This window comes from Telopea speciosissima, chromosome 8 (assembly GCF_018873765.1).
Source record: "Telopea speciosissima isolate NSW1024214 ecotype Mountain lineage chromosome 8, Tspe_v1, whole genome shotgun sequence".
Taxonomy (NCBI): domain Eukaryota; kingdom Viridiplantae; phylum Streptophyta; class Magnoliopsida; order Proteales; family Proteaceae; genus Telopea; species Telopea speciosissima.
Genome location: NC_057923.1, coordinates 11,940,282 through 11,968,259, shown reverse-complemented (window position 1 = coordinate 11,968,259; position 27,978 = coordinate 11,940,282). Strand labels below are relative to the sequence as shown.

Sequence of the window (27,978 nt, the reverse complement as noted above, 5' to 3'; positions counted from 1 at the left end):
TTAATTTTCTGATAAATTCTTGTTGCAATTTTTTGTTTTATTTTATTTTTTTGTTGGAAATTTGCTATTTTTTTGACCGTAGGACAGCAAGACCCATAGAATACGCTTGCGCGGACAGTTGGGATTAGGCAGCAAAGTGGAAGGAAGTTGGTAATGGCTGGTTCAAGTGAAGGCTCAGTTCCTGAAACCATAAATATAAAAGAGGGAAGTGAGCAGAAGGTGGAGAAAGGTGAGAAACCGGAGGGCAGTGAAATGGCGATGACGGCCACGAATTCAGTTCACCGATTGAGCTCTCGGTCTCAGCTCGATCTCAGCGGTGCTGCAATCCAGGGGAATTTCGAGGAGAGAGACCCAACAATTCTGTTGCCTAACCAGTCTGATGACATATCTCGCTTGGCTTTGGACATTGGAGGTGAGCTGTTCTATTTTTATTTCCCCACTCTCTTACTAGGGCCGATTTTATTTTGCCTTCTTCCTGGAAATGTCTATGGAATTTTTTTTCATTCCTGGAAGTGGGTATCTCAGAAAATGTTCTAAGATTATATTTTGCGACAGCCTGAATCTTTTTGTTGTTTTGTTCCCCTACCACTTCTACCTTTCTTAAAACTGAATTATGGGTGCTGCTTTATTTTTCTTTCTCAAATTGTTCTGGTTTTTGGCGCGTATTTGTTGTTTATCCGGATCATTATTTTGTTTTCATTTTCTGAGTTTGTTTGATGAAATTTCTTCCCTCTCCCAAGTTAATTCTGTATTTGGCATGGCAATCCCCTTTTTTGGAGTGGGTCTTTGGGGGTGTTAGTTGATATTCGAATGGCATTTGGTGTATCCATTTGCTCTCTCTCTCTCTCTCTCTCATCTTATTTGCCATCCTTAGGTGGGGATGTTCTGGTTTGCGTTGTGAATGAATTTGAAGCTGCTTAATTGAGTTCTTTGTGGTTTAAATTGTGATGGGTTTCTTATTCTACTCTAGGAGTACAATTTAAAATTCTGCTCAATTTCATTCCTCTCCCAGTAAATTTTGGTTTTTTGTTATTGGATATCATGAAGGATTTTTCATCATGTGGTTTTTATTTAACTATGTATACATTTTTTTTTTCAAATTGCCAGTTCCAGACTATAAGTAGACTTTAATTATAGCCTTGTTTTCTCATTTTGGAATGACCTTATCTGACTTGACAGTTATGGTTGATGCTTTACAGTGCATTTTATGTAGATCAATTGATGATTCTATGCTTTACCCGCAGGATCTCTGATCAAATTGGTATATTTCTCAAGACATGAGGATCGCTTAGTTGATGATAAGAGGAAGAGGTCGTTGAAGGAGAGATTAGGGGTTTCAAATAGTAATAGAATGAGCTATCCTGTTCTTGGTGGAAGACTGCATTTTGTGAAGTTTGAGACATCTAAGATTAGCGAATGCTTGGACTTTATTGCTTCGAAGCAGCTACACACTGGTGGTATTGCAATTTTCTTTTCATCTTCTCTGTTAATGGAGTATTATTGGGGGATAATTGTGGTGCAACTATCTAATTGGCTGTTATTACTTTTTTTTTTTAATTTCCAGATATATCTTGAAAACATAATTTCTTATTCCATTAATACTTCTTTTTTAATTTCTGTTTATGTTGATTCTGGTAATTTTCTTTATGAACAGGATTGGATTCACGTAGTTGGAATTCCATGGTCCCATCTAATGATAATGCAATTATTAAGGTAAATTTTGTGTTGCTGTATTTTGGACATTGTTACATTCTGATTTTCAACTATGTTAGGCCAACATTTACCTGTTACATCTAAGTAGGATTTTTAGCCTTCAAGCTATGAAAATGAGTAGGAATGTAGACCCTTAAGCCATCTACTGAAATTGGTTCACTGGGAAGAGCTCCTGGATACTAATTAGTTGGAGAAATGATGTTCATGTCAAAATGCTGGATTGTTTCTTTGTTGATTTTGAGTAACAAATCGCAAATCCAGTCATAACAGAGAAAGCTTGTGTCATGGTACGACACTGCACGTTTTTAGACCTCTTTGCAACACACACATACCCCACAGAAAGGAAGGGGGTGGAGTGTGGGGGAGGAAAGTTATTTGAAATTTCTTGCGACCTCTTTCGTTTTTAACTTACTGAATCATGATCTTGTTGTCATCTTATTTGTGATCAGAAACAAGAGTTCATTAAACAATAGCAAGAAGAAAACAATGCTAATCAACAGGGCTTAAGAAGAGACAAAAGGCTGCAAAACAGTGAAATGCTACTCATTAAACATGGCAATACCCCCCAAAATGTGCAATAAGATTGGACCTCCCTACACATGCCCTTGCCACCTGATCCAACAGATAAAAACCTGGAGCCTTTGCCAAACAAATTCACCGATTCTCCAAACAAAGAAATTAATAGAGTAGCTTTTTCCACTCTGTCATCCCCCCCCTCTTACTCATCCGGTTGCTTCCCCAAACTTGTAGTTTGGAAACTTGGGAATGATGATAATAAACTCCACTGTAGTGTCATGTTGTCCTCTTGGATCTATCTTCATTACTAACTGTGTCCTTTGAATCTGCAAGCCTCACTTTATAGACATAATTACTTCGAAGGTGGGAAAATAGAAAATTTTAAGATAAAAATGATCTGAGTTTTTTTACTTAGATATGTGGGTTTCTATTTGCTTTTAATGCACGTAAATCTATTTACTAGTTATGTTTGGGTGAAGGCCACAGGTGGTGGAGCATACAAATTTGCAGACCTCTTCAAAGAGAGGCTTGGAGTCAGTCTTGACAAGGAAGATGAAATGGATTGTCTGGTGGCTGGAGCTAATTTTTTGTTTAAGGTAGTACCCTGATGATATTTATTATTTTGGTACGTATCCTTTGATTTCTTTCTTTCTTCCCCCCCCCCCCCAATCTCTACGTGGATACGAACCTTCTTTGATTTCTCTGTCTTGAGTTCTCATTTCCTATATTCTTTCTATGAATATTTCAAAGAGAACTAAATAACATATAATTTCTTTAGTTTCTCACATTTTTATTCTCTCTTGGAACCCAATGATGTTGTTAATGTCCTGAGGATATTTGAATATGCATAAAATTGGCTTGAATTTTTCCCCCTTTGGCAAGTTCACATTTGACTCCCATTATTACAAATCCATAAAGGTGTGAGTACGATAGATGATGTTTCCCTATCTGTTCTTGTATTTATCATTTTTTCATTTTATGGCATTCATATGCTGGTGTCACTTCACATGTACCCAAGGTTTAAAGTATCTGTATTGGGTATTGTATCGGTCGGGTGATTTTAAGAGGCGTATCGTATCGGTGATACGTATCAAACACTACAAATACGCATAGTAATGGTCAAGATGCACATGGAAATACACTTTTGGAACAAATATATATATATATGTATAGCAATATATAGCAAGTATCATGCATAAACAGTAAAATGGAAAATAATGTATAACCAAACAAGTGCATTAAATTGAAACTATTATAAAAGATGAGGTTTCTTACATGTTGTAATCATCTATAGCCATGAAGAGTATCAGATGATGCAAAGAATGATGTTGTAGCACTCCTTGATTCGTTTTTTAGTCCAAAAGTGTGAAAAACCAAGATTAAATACAAGATTTTAGACTCTTGGTTGAGAGTTTTCCTTCATTTTCCCGTTAGAATAGGAGCTGTATCAAGTCTGTGAGTGAAAAGGGTTTTGTTATGGAATGTATCGATGGTATCGGTATGTGAGAATTTGAGATGTATCGAGCCGTATCGATCGATACGAATCGATACGTATTAAACCACCCACGGAACCCTTTACCAAGCGTATCGATGGTATCAATATGTATTGGTCGTATCGTATCGTATCAGCCCGTATCGGCTGATACATTTCGATACAATCCGAGACAAACCATTTTCTTTTAAAAAAGAAAGATGTATTGGTACCGACCGATACCGATATTTATCTGCCGATAAGATACGACACGTACGGCTACTTTAAATCCTGCATGTACCATCCTTGATTCAGGATTATTCCCATGTGAACAGTTAAGGGAACTTTGTCAGAATGACACATGGGGGTTCATTGGAGAGGAGAAAAGAAAATTAATCTGGTACATAGGGAGTCTTGCAAAAAAGAAGGAGAAGGGGGTAACAAGTGCAATAACATGAGGATTTGGCTATGTGTTAATCTATTAGACATTAAGTTTTATATAATGACCACATAGTTGTGGATCCTAAAGCTATATATGATACATAGCCAGTGACAAGAATATAAGAACCAATGTCTGAAAAATGCCCAGCCTTCTACCTGTTTTGGGGGCTCAATCCTCAGTTGATTTATTTGACTAGTCACTGAAACTGCCTGACCAACTGAGAACTCTTAGTACAATGTTTCAATCATAGTTGTCATGGCGTCGCCATGGCATCATATCGCTGGAGAAGTAGGCATATCAACCACCAATATGGATGATGTAAGAATATCGACCGATATGGCCTCCTGGACGCCATATCACGACATATGGCCATATCGGGCGACATGGTTGTTTCAAATTATAAAACTTAATTTTTTAAACCATTTTTTATTTTAATGCTTTTTCCTTAACATAAAAAAAATAAAAAAAACATCAAACAGAAATCACTAATACACTATTGACTAATACACAATCACATATTCACATCAGCAAATTTTTTTTTTTATTTAGATAGATTGTTTATTAGCTTTATTCACTCAATATAAATTTTGTTCTGGTAATTGTTTTTTTGTTTTATTAATTTTGTAGTCACTTTCATATGAATCATATCTCAACTCTCATGATTTTTCAACTTTATTATCAGTAAGACTATTGCTATCAATTATTTGATAATCCATGATTTCATATACACTAATGGATATTACACTTTCATGAATTAAACCATAGTAGACTAGTAGTACACTTTCATGTTAATTTTTGATGTTATAGGGTATATATTATAGCGTACTAAATGACATTAAAAATAGAGAAAATAAAAAATAAAACATGGTCGATATGATCGCCATGGTGGGTGACATGTCGATATGATCACCATGGCGGACGACATATCGATATATCGACATGACACCCCTCCACCGACTTGGATAGCCCCAACTGGCTCTCTGCTGGATTGCCATTAACAAATCCTTGAAACTATGGAATTACCAGATGTGGTTAAATGATCGATTGTATCTACTGGTGAAAATAACAGTAAAGAGTTTAGCTTGGCAGTCTCTGCTCTATGATGCACACTGGAATATCTAAAGGATTTTTTTGTGCTCCAGTTCCCTTTAGCATATTGAGATTGTTTATTGGAGTTACTAGTTGGTCCATTCATCTTGAGAAACACTGTGTCTACTACAGAAAGGGGCATATATTTTATTTTCAATGTAATGCTGAATTTTTATCTCCTCAACTGCATGGTTTCCACTATTCTCTTGGATTATTGTACTCAATTAAGAATCTCAACAGACATTTTACTTGTGTTCTGAGTAGGCAATCCGACATGAAGCTTTCACACACATGGAGGGTCAGAAAGAATTTGTGCAAATTGACCATAATGATTTGTTCCCGTATCTCCTTGTTAATATTGGATCTGGTGTTGGCATGATCAAGGTTGTGCTCATGGCTTTCCTCGTCTTATTTTACTGTTGAGGTTTAAAAGAATTAAGGGCTCACTGTTTTGAGGTGGTTGTTTAGGTGGATGGAGAGGGAAAGTTTCAGCGAGTTAGTGGGACAAATGTTGGTGGTGGAACATACTGGGGCTTGGGAAGACTTTTGACAAAGTGCAAGAGGTCCTTATGATCTTCCAACTCATTTTGTATTGTCCATGTCTCCATGATATTCTAGCTTCAACTTTAGTTTCTTGTTTAATGCTCACCTCTGTTTTTCTACTTCCAGCTTTGATGAGTTGCTGGAGTTGAGTCAGCGAGGAGATAATAGAAAAATAGACATGCTTGTTGGAGATATCTATGGCGGTATGGATTATTCCAAGGTATAAATCCTGCAAGGTATCTATTCAAATATAATATGTTAACTTTGTGTAAATAAGCCAACTCTAGGATGCATATCTTGGGATAAAACAGTATGGATGAAATGCCATGCATGAGAACAGACTAAAGTTAACATTTTATATGAAATCACAGTTTGTGAATTAAGCTACTAAATTGCGGGTGTGGACGTGTGGTTATTACTGTAGCCATGCTAAAGCCTTGAAAAACAGTTGAGATATCTTCCCCCCCCCCCCCTAGAGGTGGAAACCTATAGGTTCTTCTAAAAAGATGTCTCTGCTGATAAACTCCTCATTTTTTCTTGGTACTTGGGAAATGAAGTTATGGGGTGAGAGATCCTAATTTGAAAACATATATTTGTGAAAAAGGCCTAAGCAAGCCTTAGAAGTCAACCTCCCTTCCACTGGACACCAATGTTGAAGCTAGACATCTAAAGGATACACTATTCATATCCCTGTGCATATTGTATTTCATATAATGTCTAATCAACCTTTCTTGGTTAATGTTTTTGGCAATCATCATCACAGCTTGCAGGAAGGGCCATCTAGCCCCTATGTCATGCAAGTAGGGTTGGTTGTGTTTAGAAATAGGTTGCTGGTTTCAAGGTTCTAAGAGATATGTGGGCTTAAACTAGGGTAGTTTCTGCTTTTCTGTACACTTGTATCTTGGGGATATTCAATTTTTCCCCATTTCCTTTTGATTTGAACAAGAGCACTAGTGGTTGTGAGTAGTAAACAAGATCGTATCTATTGTTAAATGAAAGAAATTGAATGGAAATTTAGTTCACATGCATATTTAATAATTTTTTTGCGTTCAACTTGATGCCCCCCACCTCTTTAATGTATGAACATGACAAGAAAATGTTGGAGATTGTAGAACCAGTAAAGGAATTTTGAAAGAGAATATAGCTCTAAAGTACTGTTTTAAGTATTGATGTTTTTCCATGTGTATCTACATGTATGGTTACCAATTCTTTTCAGTCAATACTGATATTACGGTACAATGCACTTGGAATTTTTTTTTTGACAAGTCACATGTGTTTGTGACCATAGGCCAAAAATAGATATCTAACAGACTGTATCTTAGGATACGTATTGATACTTTAGACTTTGTATATGTACACAGTTGCTCAGAACTGAAGCAAAATACTACTGATATTGTGGTACAATGCACTTGTAATTCTTGGATGTATATGGACCAGAAGCTGAGAGCAGATATATTTATATCTTATGAGTCATATTTATACTGTAGACATCTCGATTAGCACTGAAGTAAAAAAATGTCTGTCATCATATCTTCTGTTCGCACCATTCCCCAATTGAATGGGTATTGTTGTGTGTCATAAGGTGGAGTCCAGGTTGCCATTCTCTTGATTCGTACAGCCAAATATTTGAATAGATGGGACTTTTTTTTTTTGGGCGGGGGTGGGGTGGGTGGGTAGGTGGGTTGCGGAATGACCTATTTCTTGCACTTAGTAATTGGTGTATTTTGGATTAGCTGAAGAGTGAATGCTTTATCAGCAAGTCAGAGGAATTTAATTTTTTTTATTAGTAAGATATTTTCTCTTGGTCTTGGATGGTTGTACTTCTTAATTTATAGATAGTTATGTGTGTTAGATTTGTGGTTTTGAATATTGTGTTAGGATGCAAGTTTTCCTGTTTTTATGCTAGAATTACCTAGTTACTCTTATTTAATTAAATGGTCACAGATTGGACTGTCCGCATCAACCATTGCTTCTAGCTTTGGGAAGGCAATTTATGAGAACAAGGAGCTTGAGGACTACAGACCTGAAGACATCTCCTTATCCCTCCTCCGAATGATTTCATATAATATTGGGCAGGTGAGCTTCATAGAGTCTGTTTTTTCACATAATATAGACTAAGCTTTAAGGGCTATCATGAAAGTTTGGATTTGGAATTGTGTTTGGGATGGTAACTTATTTATTAACATTTCATTTAGACTGAACTGAATTGGATTCGGATATACTTCTTTGAAATCTGACCTGATATAAATGAGAGTGGCAACCCTGATCCAAGATCTGATATTTTCTGTCAAATATGCAAATATTCTGTGTGTTTTACGCATGCAGAGTGTTGTGAGAGAGAGGGTGGGGGGGGGGGGGGTTGCACAAGCATGTGAGCTAGATTAGCTGAAGTTGTAAAAAGATGAATCTGGTTATGCTTTTTTTATTGCAGTGTTTCTGATTTGGCTTCCTCCATAGTAGGTCTCATACTTGAATGCGCTTCGGTTTGGGATCAAGCGTATCTTTTTCGGAGGATTTTTTATACGAGGTCATGCTTACACCATGGACACTCTTTCAGTTGCAGTAAATTTCTGGTGAGTATCAAGGACTAGAACTACTCTATCAAGCCTTGAAGAGTTTTGAGTTTCACAACCTTTTTCTTTCCTGCGATGATTTTATGTTGCCCTGATGTAACGTCCTTGTGTCTTTCTCACACTCATCAACCCAATATTTCAACTTAACTTTTTAGGTCAAAAGGTCAGGCAAAGGCAATGTTTTTGCGGCATGAGGGGTTTTTGGGAGCTTTAGGTGCATTCATGAGCTACGAAAAGCATGGTCTTGATGACTTGATGGCCCATCAGTTAGTGGAACGATTCCCAATGGGTGCACCCTACGTAGCAGGAAAAATTCATGGTCCACCACTTGGGGATTTGAAAGAGAAGGCAAGTATACAATGTAATGTTTATGTGGCTCAGACATCAACAATATAGTTGGTATGAGATACAGATGTGAGGCATCAAACATGAACTCGAAGAGGCCCTGGTGGGACTACACCTTCAGTCTAGTATGTTACTGTTGCCAAAAGGGGTGTCTTGTGCTAAAATTATAGTGTTACCAACATGGCAAGACAAATGAAATCATGTCAAATAGGTCTAGGTGATATTTAAAGTTAGAAAATAGTCTTATGAATTCTTCTGGGGTTTCAGCAGAGTTTTTTTTTTTTGTATATTCTTTGTAATTTATTAGCTTCTTGTCATTTTGTTCTACATTTGTTTCATTTAGACCTAAATGATTATAATCATCTTCTTCTTCCTCGTTGTACTGGTTCAAAAAGACGTTGCCCATGAATAAATAAGATTTCAAGGCTAATTTGATTTACAAAAGTTCAAGTATAGAGTCGTTGATGTGCCTCCAAAAATTAGCCCGATTCAGTTTCTTTGCACGCTTTGCTGCCACCAGAATCCAGAATATTGTGTTGATGGCACCTTCAAATAGCTTACGAAATTCAGTATGTAGGAAACAGGTCAATGGTCAAATGTTTACATGCTCAACTCAGCCGCACAAATGCCTTAACCCAACTACTTGGGATCCAGAGTAAATCACTTAATACAATTGATGAGCTCCAAAGCTGAGGGTAATGCCTCCAGTGAGCTTATAATCATTCATTTTCCATCATATCGAAGTTTAAACTCTCTCCTTTCTTCATTACTGTGTATAAATACACACTTCCATGAGTGTAACTGGAGAGAAGTTGGGAATGAACTGCAGGTCAATGGGCTCTGCCAGATATAGGTCTGGTGTAAGATGCAGAAGGTCTGGTGTTCAACCCTCCCCCCCCCCCCTGCCTACCCCGGGGCTCTAGGTTCTAGTTGATGACTGGGTAGTCAATGACCAAAAAAAAAAAGAAAACTGGAGAGAAGTTATGATCCTATCAGGGAAAAATGCTTCTGCTTCATTGGAGATTCTGTGTCGTAGTTATTACTAACTGCAGTCCATAAATGAGATCCTAACATTCCCACTACACAATGGGCTCCAGGTAATGTGAGGCTAGAATAGCAAGCTAACCCCAAATACCCACAATATAGTAAATCAGTCAACTAGTAACCAACTCCAACTACAGGGTTAAACCAGGTTCAAAACCAGAATTAAAAGGTGGTCTGATTCTTTGCAACCAGCCAAGTATTGGGGCTGGAATCAAGGTCGAGTATAGGCCCTGGTAAGGTCAACTAAACCTCCAAGTTGTGGCTGATTTGGATGGCCTGAAACACAAGTAGAAGCAGGTCACCAAATTAGAAGGTAGGGTGTAAACAGGGAATTGAGTGTAGGAACCAAACTAGTCAGCAGGTTGCAACTAAACTTGGATCGAGTGGGGTAGGTGATGGGGGGAACCTTTGCTCCAAAACTTAGCCAATTCTGATGGCTGACAACTGAGATGTGAGGCAGACTCAAAATTAGAAGGTTATGTGAGATCTTGCATACCAGTGGGAATTTGGACTCCAAACAAGGGATCGAGTGGAGCACTCCTTGACAGGGTTCAGCCCCCAAAGCCTCTACTGGATCAGAGGACTTGTTGCAGAGTTGTTTGAGTTTGAAGCTTCAGGACAAAACAAAGGCTGGGGAGCAGATCCGCAGGATGTTCAAGGTGTTATCCAGTAGCAGCTTTGCAGTCAATAAGAGCAGCACAAGCAGAACTCAATGGAGGTAGAGGAGATAATGAAGAAAGAAGAAAATAGAAGATATGAGAAAAGGGGATAAGGTTTCGGCTCTCTCAGACAGGCTCTCTCAGCCCTTCATCCTCATACTAGGACAAGAAATCTTACACAAAGCAATATCAATTCAACTTCATTAATCATGGGGGTGGCTTCTAAAAGCCTTATATATAAATAGGGAGCAATATCTTGCCCCTCAAGTTACAAGAAATTAGAAACTTAACTTGACAATGTTCTGAAATTAGAAACTAGGATTCAAAGAGTTAGAAAGTAAATATAGTCTTCTATAAGTCCAGCAGCCGGCCTCCTCTCCTTGTGGACCCCCACTGAAGATTCTTCTTGTCATGTGGTCCCCACCTTATGAAGCACCCATCATCCAACCAGCTTGTACTTAAAGAATGACAATAAAAAAGGACTATTCTACCCCCCACGATTTGGGTTTGAGAGACCCAACAAACTCCCAGCCCAAGTGGGCTGGCCCAGATCAAGGCTGGTTGGCCCTATTGTCACGGACCTAATCAATTGGGTGGCTGTGCGGCACTTACTAGCACACGATGCTATGAGTAAGCCTAAACAAGCCACAAAAGGAAGGGAGGAAAGGAAGGCAAAGACACACAAATAGTAGGAAGACAAAGCACTTTCATTAATTGAAGGGAAACTTTACAACCTAGCAATCTAAAGGGGATCACCAAGCGATGTGTGTAGCAGGACAATGGGCCTCATGCCACTAGAATAGGATCAGGCAACCAAAGGCTGCACTCCTTGACAACCTGTCACTCCCTTATAAGGATGCTTTTATGCTTTTTGTACTTTCCAGGAGACATGACCCCCCCTGAAAAACTACTCATAGAAATTTAATTACACCATCCCCATGCCATGACAAACTCTCAATTCCCACCTATGCCACAACCGTAGGCCATGCGAACAGCGCTGGATGAAACGGCCGTGACATTCTCCCCCACTTGTAATGTTAACGCCCTCGTCAACTCAGTAGGGATGTCACTGGTTCCCAACTTTCTTCGGACTCTGGCAAGCCCTTCCACTTGACTAGGTACTCCATCAATGAAGGCTTGTTGGGTAGAACCTGCTTTCGTCGCTCAGCTACAATGTATTCGACATCCTTTGTTGGGGTAAACTTCACTACTGTTGGAGGAAACTTCGAAATGTTATGAGCTGGGTCGTCCTGATCGGGATGACAAGGCTTTAAGCAACTGGCATAGAAGACTGGAAGAAGTTGCTTGAGCCAGATGGGAAGCTACACACGATAAGAGACTTTGCCAACTTGTTTGATGATGGGAAAGGGACCTTGTAGCAACGTACTAACTTCTCATTTGTGCCTCGAAGCATCTTGAGTCGCTCTGGATGAAGCTTCACAAGAACCATGTCTCCAATGTCGAACTTGTCAGGTCTCCTTTACTAGATCGGCCCATTTTTTTATGCGGTGAGCGACTTTCTCTAGGTAAGCCTTAGCCATTTTGACATTATCATCCCAATCCTTCACAAACCGATGGGCTGCAGGATTGTTTCCTTTGTAACCAACAGCCAACATGTGGGGTGTTAATGGTTGTTGGCCAGTGGCGAGCTCAAAAGGGCTTTTGAGCGAGGCGGAGCTCGGTTGTAGGTTAAAGGAAAATTGTGCAATGTCCAACAAGTTCAACCAGTTCTTCTGATTGGCTTGCACAAAGTGGCGCTAGTAGTCATTGAGGAGGGCGTTGAATCACTCTGTTAGGCCGTCTGTTTGGGGGTGGCCACTTGATGCAATGTCTAGCTGAGATCCCAATAGTTTGAAACTTCCCGGTAAATCTTAGATCTCTATCACTCACAATGTTTTGAGGGATGCCCCAGTACTTGGCCACATTCTTCATGAACAAGAAAGCTATCTCCTTCGCTGTGCAGTGGGTAGGAGCAAGGATGAAAGTTGCATACTTGGAAAATCTGTCTACCACCACTAGCACAGATCCATACTCCTCTTCTTTTGGCAAGGAACAAATGAAGTCAAGAGAGACACTTTCCCATGGTCTTTGGGGTATTGGCAATGGCTCCCAAAGACCCAAGGGTTTGTTCCTCTCAACCTTGTCTTGTTGGCACACCAAGCAAGTTTGACATACTCCATCACATCGTCTCTCATGCGGGGCCAATAGTAGACTGTTTCTAGCAAGGTAAAGGTGTGGCGCCCACCAGGATGTCCTGCCCATGAAGTGTCATGGCATTCCTTAATCAACTCCTTCCTTAAGTTCCTAGACCGAGGGATTTAAAGACGGCTGCCTTTGGTGTAAAGTAGTCCATCCCCTTCCCAAAACCGTTTGGTTCCTCCAGCTTTTATCAGAGACCAAAGGGAGTTTGATTGATCTTCAACAATAAGTTGGTGCCTACTTGGCTTGTGTATCGCCTTGGCTCTTGTTGTAGTGTTGTTAGTTCGGCCTTGCGACTAAGAACGTCTGCCACATTGTTCCTCCGGCCAGGCTTGTACGCAAGGGACATGTCAAACTCAGATAGGAATTCTTGCCAGTGAGCCTGTTTGTGATAACTTCTGTTGGGTCATGAAATGAGACATTGCTACGTTGTCGGTCTTTACTACAAAGTTGGACCCAAGCAAGTAGTGCTTCCATACTCGGAGGCAATGTACCACTGCCAAAAGCTCCTTCTCTTGAGCCGTATAGCGTCGCTCGATCCCGGATAGTTTTCAGCTCTTAAAGGCAACGTGGTGTTCTTCTTGTACCAAGACTCCACCAATGGCATAGTCTGAGGCATCAGTCCGCACCTCAAAAGGCTTGGTCACATTGAGGAGTCCAGGAACTAATTCACAGGTGGCAACAAGCTTGAGTTCTTCAAAGGCTCGAGCACTTGCATTAGACCATACCCATGGCTTATCTTTCTTCAGCATATATGTCAATGGAGTAGTCTTTCTAGAGTATCCAACAATAAATCACCAGCAGTAGTTCACCAACCTTAGGAATGACCACAACTCACGAACATTGGTCGGGGCCTTCCACAGCAGTTGAAAGACCCTTCTAAGGTGTTCAAGATGCTCTTCTAGGGTTGAGCTATACACCACAATGTCGTCAAGGTACATCACCACAAACCTGTCCAGACAATCATGGAAAATCTGATTCATCAGTGTACAAAAAGTTGTTAGGGCATTGGTCAAGCCAAATGGCTTAACTAGGAACTCAAAGGCGCCATATCTAGTGACTCAAGTGGTCTTAGGCTCATCACCCTCTGCAACTCAAACTTGGTGGTACCCCTATCTCAGGTCAACCTTAGAGAAGTATTGGTTCCTCCAAGTTGGTCAAATAAGTCAGCAATCAAGGGTATAGGGTATTTGTTCCTAACGGTGACCTTGTTGAGAGCTCTGTAGTCAACACATAATTGTAAGCTCCATCATGCTTACGTTGGAAGAGTACTAGAGCCCCATACGGTGCCTTGGAGGGTCGAATGAATCCAGCTTCAAGTACCCCATCCAATTGTTTACAGAGCTCAGCTAATTTGTGCGGTGCCATACAATAGGGACCCTTTGCAGGTGGTTTACTTCCAGGGAGGAGCTCAATTTCATGGTCTATAGCACTCCGAGGAGGGAGGTGTTTTGACAGCTCCAAGGGCATCACATCTTCAAATTCTTTCAATATGCCACAATGCCACATACTTTGTCGAGTACTGGCTTCAAGGTTATCTCATCAGTATCAACCTTCAAGGCAGCTAGGTAGGTGAGTTCCCCCCTCTTCAGCCCCTTCTCTAGTTGAATGGCTGATATGGTCCCACTAGTGCTTTTATGGGTTATAGCAGGAACAACACAAGGCTTGTCTCTGAACAAACATAAAGACTCTAAACATGGCATGGGCACTGCTTTATGGTTTTGCAAGAACTCCATGCCCAAGATGACTTGAAAGTCATCCATGGATATCTTTATTAGGTTTGTATGTCCAAACCAAGACCCCATCTCAACAAGAACAGATCTAGCAGTGCCAATCACTGGTCGGGCAGCGGAGTTAACGGCCTTGGTACAACTCAAGTCCTTCACCAAGTTCAAACCAAGTCATTTTGCCTATGATTTAGAGACGAAGTTGTGGGTGGCTCTTGTGTCTAGCATTGCTATAGTGGGTTTTCTATTGATTTTGGAATTAATGAACATCAACCCTTAGGACGCAGCCTTCTTCTCATCAACCTGTCCCTTTAAGGCATACGACAGTCGATGGGTCCCACTTGTGGCTCATCATCCTCACCACTCCTACTTTCTACCTCCACAACAGGCGGAGATGAAGCTTGTACAACATTGAGGGTTTCTTTATATGGGCACTCTTGGCTTCTGTGTGATCCTTTACATAAGAAACACCGTGAGGTTGGTCTTGACCCAGCCGTCGAAACGATGGAGCCTTTTGAGGAGGGAGCAGACCTATTGGAACTAAAGTCCCTTTCACCTTGATATCTATTGTTGTTGTAGGTATTTCCGAACCGTCCGCCCCCACTAGTTGACATAGGAGCCCTTTTTGCAGGGGTTTGAACATAGTCCATTATGCATTCGGCAGCTGCATAAGTCGACACAAGGTCTTATATCCTTTGTCGGTGCATCTCGGTCCTAACCCAAGGTTTGAGGCCCTCAATGAATTGGAACACCCTATCATTCTCAGACATGTCTTTGATGTCAAGCATTAAGGTCATAAATTCTTTGACATAGTCTCATACTGTGCCAGTGTGTTACAGCTAGCGAAGCTTAAGTCGAAAAAGGTAGTTGACGTTTTCACTTTTCAGGGAGGAATTGACTCTTCAACTCTTTCTTTAGGTCCTCCCACGTGTTGATAGTACAGGACCCTTTTTGGATGGCATTGTAACGCAAGCGCCACCACAACTTTGCATCTCCCGAGAGATGCATCGTAGCCATCGACACCTTGCCTGCCTCATTTGGTTTTATGGTGCGGAAGTATTGGTCCATCTCAAACAAGAAATTCTCTAATTCCTTGGCATCTCGAGCACCCCTATACTTGCTCGGCTCAGGTTCCTTCACACGAGGACGAGGTTCTATCACCCCGGCATCACTAGAGCCAACTGCCCTCACTAGCAAGTTGACTCAACTTGTTAATTCCTCAATTGAAGCCTGTAGGGCTGCCACTATGCCCCTTGTGTCTTCTTCTAGCACATCTCCATGGCATTGGCATAGTTCGAAATTTCGTCTCATCTCGCCATTTCGGGCTGGTCGAAATTTCCGAAATATTCCGAAATTTCGGCGAAATATGGTATTTTTTCTGTCATATTTCGGCACTCCATCTCGGTGGGTTTTTGGCCATATTAAGGCTTGATACTTCATGTACACCCTTAATTAAGCTAAATAAATACATTTAAACCTTCATATTGCAAAAAAATGAACTCAAAGTGGTGTTTTGGGTTTGCACCCTTGATTGACAGTATACGGTCGAACCCTGATGTATAAATAGTTAAATACACATTGTTTAAGTACTAAAAGACATAATAAGAAATTTAAACAAAGCAATGAAACAAAAAAACAAAGTTAAATGTAGCCTTTAGTTTAAACTTTAAACTCGTAAAGGCATAAGTGCATAAGTTCATAAGTCATAACTCATAAACTCCATAATAGTCAATAGTTCAATATTCAATACACAAAGTCACAACTCACAACTCACAACTTTCATAAAACAAATCCTAGCCTCCTGTGGTGTTTGTATATTAGTAGGCACATAGATGGGTCATCATTGTCATCATCATCATCATGGTATTCTCCTTCTCCTCCTCCCATTGAACTCCTCACTGCCTCCTCAAGTTGTTCCCTTACCCTATGCTTGTCAGCCTTCCTCTTCATCTTCCCCCTCAAACTTTCACCAACTTCCCTAGCTACTTTAGTAGAGACCATATGGTAAGCTACAACATCTTTAGATCCTCCAGTCAGATGTTGTTTAAGTGTACTGGACCCACCTCCCAAAAACTGCATGTGATAATAGTTACATTGTGATTTTCTCTTATCCCCATCAATTAGTACTCCATGTAACCATGCAATGTCACCCCTAGGCTGCCTCACTGGCCTTTGCTCCCTCTGCTCCCTTTGTTGACTACTTTCTCCTACCCTCTGCTTTCCTTTCGCACGTTGTCTTTCACGATCCGCCATAATAATACTTGTTTACTGCAATGTAAGTAAAACAAATAATAAAAAACTTAATGTAGAAGCACTTCAATTGAGACTTTGAGACTACGAAAACAATTGTATAGCTATTTAATATTTTCCCCTAATCCTTATATTTTTCTCATAATTAAAAATAATTTTTTTATAAATAATTTTCATATAAATATTGACCTAACACAACAAATCGAAATGATTAAACATAATATATATCTAATGCACTTCAAAAACATGTATAAATTACTTTCATATTTTTTTATGATTTTTCAAACCAAGACCTCATATTTTTCCTTATTTATTTACTTTTTTTTATTTTTTAAATATTTTTCTTAATTTTCGAAAATAAAATTAATTATTTATTGGCAAAAAATATTTTCGACAGCGTGAAGCCATAGATCGGCCATTGGTGTCTAACATATATTTAATTGATACCCATCCAATTTATATTACCCAAAACTTTTTCCTATTTTTGTTGTAGAAAAATCAATTTTGTAAATCAAAAAATTAAAAAAATAAAATACATATGGAAAAAAAATTTCAACACTGTGAGGTTGTAGATCGGCCTCTGGTGTTTAACATAGAATAATATCATCACCATCCAACTAGTATTGAACATAGTATTTTCAAAAAAATAGTTTTAGAGAAGAAAAAAATTACCTTAAACAGTGAAAAAGCCTTCACAAATATGTTAGGAGGTGTTTCCGACGTGTTTCCAGCGACGATCCGTCGAAAATGATGAAGAACAAGTTGGAAGAGGCTTGGAAGATAAAAAAAAAGAAGGAACAAAAGAGAGTCTCTGCAAGGTCTCAGTCGAAATTTCGACCGAGATATGCGAGATTCTGCTTTTATAGTCGAAGGGTTAAAGAGTCACGTGATGGGTTTGTAACATTTCGGCGATATTTTGGTGACATACCGAAATATACCGAAATGTCACGAAAGTTTAACTTTTTTCATTTTGTAGGCCCATCTTGTCTTGGTAGTGTCGAGATTTCCGAAATATGCCGATATATCGCGAAATTTTGAACCATGGGTATTAGAGAGCTGTGTATACCCCTCATCAAGGGCGTCCACCTTCTCAACGAGCAGTTGTTGCCCTGCCCCAGGATAGCAACCCTCACTACTAGAGTGGGTAGGTTTTCTAACCACCCCCTAAGTGTTTGCATTTGGGCCTCGAGTGCATCGAGGTGAGTCCTCGTGCTCGACTGTGTCTATAGGTTTTCGCCCATGGCTTCTCCTATGATCAGATGTGGCTTTGATACCAACTGTCACTGACATACTCAATTGGGTGTCCGTGTGGCACTCACTAGCACGCGATGCTATGAGTAAGCCTAAACAAGCCACAAAAGGAAGGGAGGAAAGCAAGGCAAAGACACACAGATGGTAGGAAGACAAAGCACTTCCGTTAATTGAAGGGAAACATTACAACCTAGCAATCTTAAGGGGATCACTAAGCAAAGTGTGTAGCAGGACAATGGGCCTCAAGCCACTAGCATAGGGAGCAGGCAACCAAAGGCTGTACACCTTGACAACCTATCACTCCCCTATGTGTGGGCCCTATGTTGAGTAAGGGGAGTCAATCCGTCCGTATATGGCGGGAAGCCAGGAATAAGCCGTTTGCAATCACAAACCTCTATCTAACTGTTCCAAAACTACTGCTCAAACTCCCTTCTTGCATGCGTGCTCCTCCGGAAGTACACACTATAATAAGAGGTAGAGATCTATTAGTAGCATACTCAATCAAATGGGTGATTTTAGGATGCTTTTTGTACTTTTCCAGAAGGAGACATTACCCCCCCCCTGAAAAATCATACTCATAGAATTTAATTACAAAAATGCCTTTAGGCATCATCCCCATGCCATGGCTAACTCTCAAGCCCCACCTATGCCAAGACCGTAGGCCATGCGAACAGTGCTGGACGAAATGGCCATGACACTATGGCCCAATTGTTGGTCCACCAATTGGATAAGTGAACCAGCCCTCTTCTAATGCTTACTTCTAGCATAATGCTTGCCACACATCAGCTTGTCTACATCACCATGATGCTGGTTGTCTACATGCATGTGATATCCGATAGAAGTGTATTCATTTAAAAGTCAAGAAGCAGAATCATACAGAACACGAGATATGCACAAATGTAGATTTCAATAAGAACTGTAAATGTAGAGTCTCTTATTCTTACATACCCACCTACAGTGAAGCATAGCAGTGCATAAATTTGGTATGGTTCACATTGATGATGAGAAAATCAGTCTTCAACACCAAATATTTATTCTATGCTAATCAAAGCTGAGAACAAGTTAAGGAATTAGACATGAATGTACTTACTGATTTGCTGCATGCCAATCAATAATTTCTGTGGAGCTACAATGGTATCATAGGGCTTCAGCCCAGGCCCAGCAAAGCTGCACGGCACTTAGATAGCTTCTCCCCGGGCTGGGTAGGTCCAGAACAGAAAACAAAATGGGAGTAAGTTCTATGAATGACAAAGAGGAGCATAATGAGGCTAAGCCACTTAGTATGCAAAATTCGTGCAAATAAAATTTGCGAAAAATTACTCGAGAATTATTTTCTGGATCTATGTTCATCTCAATCCATAGCCCTTTCAGCTCTAACAAAACACTAGTAGGGCCCACGAATTTGTGGGTTTCAGAAGGCTGTAAACTATTATATATTCTGAACAGAGGAAAACCCTTCAAGGGGATGGGTCATCACTGTCATTTTTACCCTTTGTTACTATAGAATGTGAAAAAAGAAATATCTTAATAGATCGAGAAAAATCTTAAACCTGATGGTTTCTCCATAATCATTTTCCTGATGTTGAGAACTCTCTCACTCTCTCTCTCTCTCTCTCTCTGTTAAATTAGCTCTTAGAACCCCTCATAGACATCAAGTTGTGGATGTCATTTGCAGATTTCATGGATGGAGAAGTTTGCGCAGAAGAGCACTGAAATTATTGCCCCCGTGCCAATGGCTCCCCTGGGAACCACTGGCCCTGGTGGCTTTGAGGTACCTTTGTCCAAAGGAAATACTCTGCGTTCTGATGCAAGTGCTGCTTTAAACGTTGGTGTGCTTCATTTGGTACCTACATTGGAGGTGTTTCCATTGCTGGCAGACCCAAAGACGTATGTAGTATTTTTTTTCTTAGTCTGCTGCCTATATTATATAAATAGTTTTTCAATATAAAACCATTATTAATGTTACTTATGAATAGTTTGATACATGGTTACCATGTGTTATTATAATAGTGATGTGTTTGATACATGGTTGCCATCTGTTATTATAATATTTATGTAGCAAGAAGAGATGTAGAACTTTCCTGGTGGTATCATGGCAAATATGCAATAATATATTCTTCATGGAGATTTGACTTTTTGATTGTTGTTTTTCATGTAGACTGTGACGTACCCTTGTAGCTTACTTAGTGTTTACTGGTTTGGCATGTTTCCTGTTCTCTTTTGGCATCCTTCTTAGTAGTACTGTAGGACCATGTACATCTTATCACTTAACTACACTAAGGACAAGAAAGAGAACAAAGGGGAAATCTTAGAACATGATCAGTGTTTTTACTTCATCTGGGAGAAATTAAAAATAGAAAAAAAAATTCTCCTTGTCTAATCCTTCACAATTCATTTTATTGTCCCTGCAAGTGTATGATTATTTATAAGAGTTTTTTTTTTTCCTTTTTAGAAGAGGGGGGGGGGGGGAGGTACATTTTGCTGCCTCCAATTTACGTTTATTGTTTTGGATGGTTGGTTTTTCTCTGACTGTTTTCTGTTCCTCATGGTATTGTTTCTATTATGTGAGATAGAGCTTCATCCATTTGCTTCCCATTCTCCTCACATTATAATTACTTCTTGTAATACAGGTATGAACCTAACACCATTGATCTATCTGATCACAGTGAGCTTGAGTAAGTACAAACTATATGCATTTGCGCTTCTATTGGAGAAAATTCCTTTCCCACTGAATGCAGATCCCATTTTGAAAATCTAAAGTGGGCTGTAACATTCTTTAGTTAACCTGGGAACTGTATCTTTCTATAGGTATTGGTTCACTGTGTTGTCCGAGCATTTGCCAGACCTTGTTGATAAGGTATATATGTTTTTCTTATACACTTGGAATATTTCTTTTTAAGCTCTTAATGCTGCAAGTCTGTCCCAAATGAGGCATATCATGTATGTGTATGTGTGGTCCCGAGACTTGCAGTGCTTCCTTGCTGCTGACACCTTGGTACCACCAAGATTTCTGATGCAGATTTTTCTTTTAATTTCTAATCTTAGGAAAAATATATTAATAAGAAAATAAAAGAAGATTTACGAATGACAAAAAAGGAACAGCCAACCCCCAACCCAAGATTTCAAACCCAATGAGCAAAGCGAGCTGCAGAAGAACCCATCACATCCTACGCCCTACAAAAAAAGAAAAAAAGAAATAAAAGCTACAATAGCATCCCCATCTACATAACCACCTCCCGTGCACACAATAAAATTCACATTTTCCCTGTTGTATTCTAATTTTTTACTGGATAAAAACTAGCCGATATGGGAACAGCACTCTGGATATATAACATCTGCTATCTTGAAGCTATCTTAGGCGATCCTAATGGTTTTGCAAATATGAGCAGTTCAGCTCATATTAAACTTCTATCGTTTGAATTATGAAAGTCCAATGCATTCTGAAAATTATAATGCTAAAATTTATTCTACCGACTGTACTACAGTTAAGAAAGAAAATTCCCACTATCTACATCAGTCTTGCCATTTGCCGCTCTTTTGAAAGCTTATCATAGTTGAAGAAATAATGACACCATATATCTTTAAGAGGTAACCTTTTTCTTGAAATTCCAAAACCATTAAGGAATTTCAAGTCCCAGATATTTGGAGCTTTTGATTGTAATATTAGTACTACTTTCTATTTTTATTCCTTTTTTTAGGGGAGATGGGAACTTTATCTAATTTATGGTCTACCCCATGAATATTTTGGAGCACTGATGTATGATAATTTCTAGAATTGCTTTCTAATCATGTGATCTTTATATGCATAGGCAGTTGCTAGTGAAGGGGGAACTGATGATGCTAAAAGAATGGGTGATGCATTTGCTCATGCATTCTCTGCCCACTTGAGGAGGTAATAGTTCCATATAAATAATCCCTTATACACTGCATTGTGCATTTTGTTTAATTTAGCTTCAGAACAAATCTTTTCAGCTCCCACTCCCCTCATGGGGAAATACATTCTTTTAATGATTGAGCAGATACATGGAAAAGTTTAAAGCCATGGAGGTTCACAAGCATCACTGCTGAGGAGGTGTTGGATAGGTTCTGAGTGAGTGAGTGGCATGTATGTTATAGACTGTAATGACAGTTTACCATCAGCTTTATAGAACTGTAGAATCTATCACGTCCTTTTTTATTGATTATGGTTGATAAAAAAGGCATCCTGTCCTGAACAGAGGTGAGATGATGATATTCTGATAATCATTAAACCATATCAACATTTTGCCCAGAAGATATCTAATATATTAGTATAAGTCTCTATGATATGCATTTTCTAGTCACTGAGGCTTCTTGTTCATTAGAAGGCAATACACTAACAATGTCTTATCCCCCATATTTTTTAGATATTCCTATTTTTTGATATATTTTCCCATAGGTCTGAAAGATTTCTGGATAATATATTTCTTTGAAGCAGTGTTAATCCTATGCTCTATACTCTTTGTTAATTGCAGGGGGGGGGGGGTTGTAACTTTAAGAATGCTTAACACAAGTTTTTTGTCTTATGTTCCAACTTCCTCGCCACAAAGTAATACCTACTGGGAGATTATACATCCAAAGATGGCCAGAGTCTCTGGGTCCACCAAGCACTGGTCCAAGAAAATAAAGAAACTGAAATGGGCACCCTTCCCCCTCCCCCAAGCTGCCACAAAGAAATCTATGAAAGCAACAAAATTCCAACCGCCAAATAGCTGATCAAGGCTTGGAATGTTATTGCAATAATATTATCAATTTCATTCAGAAGTATCACTGTTTTGAGCACACCTTTCATGAATTCAACCATTCGATAATTTTCATTTACAAACTTTTAACTTGACTAATAGGTTAATGGAGGAGCCTGCTGCTTATGGAAAATTGGGACTGGCCAACCTATTGGAACTAAGGGAGGAAAGCTTGAGAGAGTTCCAGTTTGTTGATGTCTACAGAAGCATAAAACAGAGGTAGTTACATCATACTATTTATCTTTCATTCTGTAGTCTACAGAGATGATTGCTTGGTCAGCCACACATATACACATTACACAATTGGATCTTGCTTTCCTTTGTCATAGTTTCATATGGATTTCTCAGTCATATGCTTTTCATGCTTATTTCTATGGAAATGGTGACTTGTATACTTGTTGCTTCACGGATATCAGTCACATAGCTTGCACTAACACATGTAGACATATGATACATGATACAAGCATCTACTCTGTCTGTACATGTTATTCTCAATTGCTGATGTTTAATATTTCTTAAATTTTATTTCCTTATCTCTTTTGCATGTGACAGGGAAAATGAGGCATCTCTGGCTGTTTTACCTGACCTTCTCATGGAGCTTGATAGTATGAGTGAGGTATGTGTAGTTATTGTTACAACCATTTATCCCATAAGCTCGAGCTATAAGTAAGGGCTACAACAATGTCTATCAACACACACAACAACAGTTATGTTTTTATTTATTTATTTTGGCCCATATACAACAATGTTTAGTTTTTTTTGCTTAGGCATTTAGGGATATGACATTTTTTCCAGAACCGATCATGTTTCAATGTGAGCTTACATCCTCTGCCCCTAAATGAGGTTGAATTTTTTTGGTGGGGGGGACAAAAGAAAACAATTGGTTCTGTCATTTATTTGATATTATGTCATCTACCCGCAACTTCAAGCAATTGTGTTGTTTTGGTGTTAGAACAAGTCCTTGACCTAGGGTCAATGGCATAAAACCCTTTGTTCCGGAGAAGCCTGTTAATGTGTCTTGGACCATACATAAAGGCATAACGCAGCAAAATACAACACTTGTGTCATATATGTGTATTTTATTATTTTTTTTGGGGGGGGTGGGGCTGGGGTGTAGTTAAATGGCTCTCCTCCTTGGACGTTTTGCAGATTCTTATTTTCTCGTTATCATGTTATCATATCTTATGTTCGCAATTAAAATATACTGGAGCTTACAGCGTTCTCGACAAACAAGAGAAATTTGAGATTGGGGTTGAAACTACTGTTCATTTAGGTGGTGGCTTCCTTGTAAACCACATAATCTTTCTGTCCCTTTTCATTCTACTAACTATTTTGAATTTTTTTTTAATTTGTAGGACTCAAGATTGCTTGCCCTTATTGAAGGTGTTCTTGCTGCAAATATTTTTGATTGGGGTTCCCGTGCTTGTGTCGATCTCTATCATAAAGGAACTATCATTGAAATATATCGTATGAGTCGCAAAAAGATGCAACGACCTTGGCGGGCAAGTGGCAGAATAACTTGTTAAGAAACCATGGTGCTTCATTATTTGCTGTGACTCCTAAATAAGTTTTCAGTACATGATAAGTGGTCCTTTGTCATTCTTGCAGGTAGATGATTTTGACATCTTCAAGGAAAGAATACTTGGTTCTGTAGACAAGAAGCCACCTCCACATAAAAGAGCATTGCTCTTTGTCGACAACTCTGGTGCTGATATTGTACTAGGGATGCTTCCACTGGCACGGGAACTGCTCCGCCGTGGAACTGAGGTAGGTTTGTTTGCAATGCTAGTAAAAAGGGTTTAGATTCTTTCCCTGGTCCAACTTGTCCAACCCACCATCTTCCGGGCTATGTCCAGATCTACTTGGCTGAGTTAACGTTGTTTAAGTTGGTTAACATTCTTACCGAATTTCCATTATGAAATGAGTGCAAGAAAATTTGTAAACATGTCCAATGACTTACATCTGTCTTGTTATACAGAGGAGACTGTAGGTGAGTAATTTTATTGTAAGCTTGTCGCTGCAAAATTTCAGCTACAATCATGGGATTGTTTATATCCCATTTGACATGCTCACTAAGTTTAGGGATTGTTTATGGTCTCCTCAGAATTTATGTATGACAGGGTGCTGCATTTGAAGGTCATTGTATTAATATGGATTATGGAGCATGCTCTAGTTTGGCATTAATTCTGTTCTGCAGATTCTTTGTATATCACTTTTATTTGTAAAATTTACTATATTTTTGTAGGTTGTTCTGGTTGCAAACTCCCTTCCTGCACTAAATGATGTGACTGCAATGGAACTTCCTGATATTGTAGCTGAGGCTGCCAAGGTTTTTATATTCAAACGCTTATCAAGTTTCTTCTCTATCTTATATCTTAATATCCAATTAAAAAATTTATCTATAAAAATTTTCCAATTAAAAACTCTCAATGTCTGCAGTGTTAGAAATGCTTCAAGATGATTAAGACAAATGTGAACCTTCATTTGATATAGAGAAATTTTATTTAGAATATTAAGAACAGCAGTCTCATCAAAAAAAAATATATTAAGAACAAAAATAGTATAAAGGAATACAGAAAAAGTGATTCTTTTATGTTCTTTTTATCCACTTTTTTTTTTCAGAAGTTCATATCACATGCCCATTACTTAGACATTCAAATATATAGAGATCCCAGGTGGTCCCTATTAAATTTTAACTAAATATATGCATAGAATTAGCAGGCTAAAGGGACATGGGAATTGCCAAGTAAATAGTTCTGTTTAACTAGGAACTTGATAGAAACTATTCAGGAAAGGGAGGAAAAGCTATAAAATAAAATATAAAATTAGAAATTATGTAAATCCATAAACTACTAAAAGAAAACCTCAGAAAAAAGAAAGAAGATGAGAAGTAAAAAATATAATGTCAGCCTAAAAGAGCTCCATGTCCTGTTCTCTTTTATGTGATTCCGGTGTCGATTGTTCCACAAGAAGTCACTGTGACTCTGTTTGGTTGCAAGGGAAATAAAGGGAAGGGAAGTGAATCAAATCAATACAAAATTGGAAATTATTGTAATGATTACCTCACATGATGGTGTAACTAAGTCCAAAACATACCGAATTTGGTTATTAAATTTCACTTTACTTTTAAAATCAAACAATCAAATTCCTTTGATTTGAAAAGTAAAATTAATCTTATATCTAAAAATATATTTACCAAATATGGCAAGAGTTTTAGGTAGGTTATACAATCATGATTAAAAAACTTCCCTTTTTCTTTTCAAAAAGTGATTTCACTTCCCTTTACTTGCAACCAAATGGAGCCTGTTTGAATATTGATGCTCTTGAGCCAGTATAAAATGTCCATTTCAATGGAAGCTGTTGGAGGGAAGTACCTTGTATTTCATTGAATTAAGCATTAATGCCACTGTATTTGAACATTATGTTATTTTACTGTACTGAATCTATTAGCTTATGAAGCTTTTCCAGAGTTTTTCTTTTCTTTTCCTACCACTCTGCTCCATGTTCTAAGGTCCAAGTTACATAGGTCCAGGGTTTTGGGAATTTTGACAAAATCTTTTAATTTTGGGGTTTCAGTGTGGTTTCGTGGGTAACCAGAATGAGTCTGTTGATAAAATTAGTGGAGCAAAAAGGGGAAGGTACAGATATTGCACTAGAGTTCTGGTTCTGAATTGGATTGCAACCCTGATCCAAAACCTACAGTTATAATCATATAATGTTTCATAGGTTTGCCTAGGAATAGATCAAAGAGACATTTGACAGTCCATTGGAAGGTCCCTTTCAGCATTAGTCATTAAAATAAGATTAAAAAAACAATTAAAAGTGGTTTTAGTGATGAAAATCCCTCCCAAAAGGTATTTTGAATATATTCTCTCTTTCTGATGCATTTTAGTTTTATCCTTTCTTCTTTTATTGACGAAGTTGGTTTACCAATCTGAACAAATAAACTAATTCTTCTTGTCTATAGCATTGTGATATCCTCAGGAAAGCTGCTGAAGCAGGAGGCCTGCTTGTGGATGCAATGATAACTATCCAAGATGGTTCAAAAGAGAATTCATCCTCAGTTCCTTTAATGGTTGTTGAGAATGGATGTGGGAGTCCATGCATTGATCTCCACCAGGTCAGCTCAGAGCTAGCCGCTGCTGCAAAAGAGGCCGACCTGGTAGACCACTACTGCCTTTTTTTATTATCCTAGTCAAGCTCTGTTTTCCATTCATATTAAAGCTTTTATATCAAATTCATCCCACTTCAGGACTGATCAATGTGAATTTTCTTTTCACTCTCTTAGTCGATATCAGAAAAGATTTTCTAGTCTGATATAGAGACCAAGCTTATTGATATCTTCTACTTGGTATTGTTGTACCATGCAGATAATCTTGGAAGGGATGGGCCGTGCTCTCCATACAAATTTCAATGCTCGTTTTAAATGTGATGCCCTTAAGGTAAGTTTTAACAGCTTGAGAGCAATAGGAAACTGTCATCCATGCATGTGTTTGTGCATTGTGACACAAATGCAGGGTGGTTGGAACTCATAATGCACAATATGATGGTTCTTAACCTGGATCTGGAAAAAGTTTGGTTAGATTACTTTTCCAAAGTCTGGAGCCTTTGTAATAACCTTAGATTTTTTTTTTGGGGGGTGGTGGGGGGTGGGGGGCAGGAGATGTCAATCTTATTGGGTCCATTTCGAACACAACACTAGACCTTCTTAGTAGGTGAAGAGAATCGAGGATCATAATCCCCCACCCCCCAAAAAAAATTTATTTTGTACGAATTCCGACGCAGTCCTTAAGAGTCCCATCCAACTGCAACAAAAACATGGAATCTATTCACCGTGGGTGAAAAGAAACTTGGTCCTAAAAGATATATGACATGCGTACAGCTCTATCTATTGCTGTACTTGATTCATCTATGCATGATTCTGACAGTTATGGTTATTCTATACAAAAAAAATTATTTTGCAGCTTGCAATGGTGAAGAATCAGAGGTTGGCAGAAAAACTGATCAAAGGAAATATATATGATTGTGTCTGCCGATATGAACCAGCCGGCTGAGAGCTTCCATTATTAGAGTTCAGACATGTGTCCCAATGTTCTGAATTTTCTGTACTAAATGAGACAGGATGGCAAGGATATAGTCAATTGAGAAAATCGCCTTGCGCATCATTGTCAATTGTCAAAGATTCCTTCCTTTTGGCTAACTAATCTATCTGGAACTTGTGATCTTCGGCGATCCAACAGATCAAGTTGCTGGTTTTGAGCCAATCTCTGATCATAGATAAAAGAGAGGGAAGTTTCAGTTCTATATACTGTAGAAAGTACAATTAATACAACACTGTGATGCTCTTTATAAACTCTCCCTTTTTCCAGTTTACTTATAATTCATTTTTAATGGTT

The 27,978-nt window shown here is 38.8% G+C and overlaps 1 protein-coding gene across 2 annotated transcripts; it reads left to right on the top strand.

The window, feature by feature from the left end:
* Window positions 1-85: 85 nt before the first annotated feature.
* On the top strand, window positions 86-27,978 carry LOC122671195 (pantothenate kinase 2-like). Of its 2 annotated transcripts, XM_043868299.1 has the most exons (22): window positions 87-412; window positions 1,245-1,457; window positions 1,655-1,713; window positions 2,709-2,825; window positions 5,496-5,615; window positions 5,700-5,794; window positions 5,901-5,994; window positions 7,719-7,850; window positions 8,235-8,347; window positions 8,503-8,695; window positions 19,498-19,709; window positions 20,453-20,497; window positions 20,631-20,679; window positions 21,632-21,714; window positions 22,685-22,801; window positions 23,135-23,198; window positions 23,938-24,084; window positions 24,191-24,349; window positions 24,828-24,911; window positions 26,550-26,744; window positions 26,953-27,024; window positions 27,547-27,978. In XM_043868299.1, exons 1-22 carry the CDS (start codon window positions 154-156, stop codon window positions 27,634-27,636), a joined length of 2,712 nt encoding a protein of 903 aa, XP_043724234.1. In that variant the 5' UTR covers window positions 87-153; the 3' UTR covers window positions 27,637-27,978. The 2 variants fall into 2 exon arrangements, with proteins under 2 accessions (XP_043724235.1, XP_043724234.1); XM_043868300.1 differs by lacking the exon at window positions 26,550-26,744 and having other exon boundaries at window positions 86-412.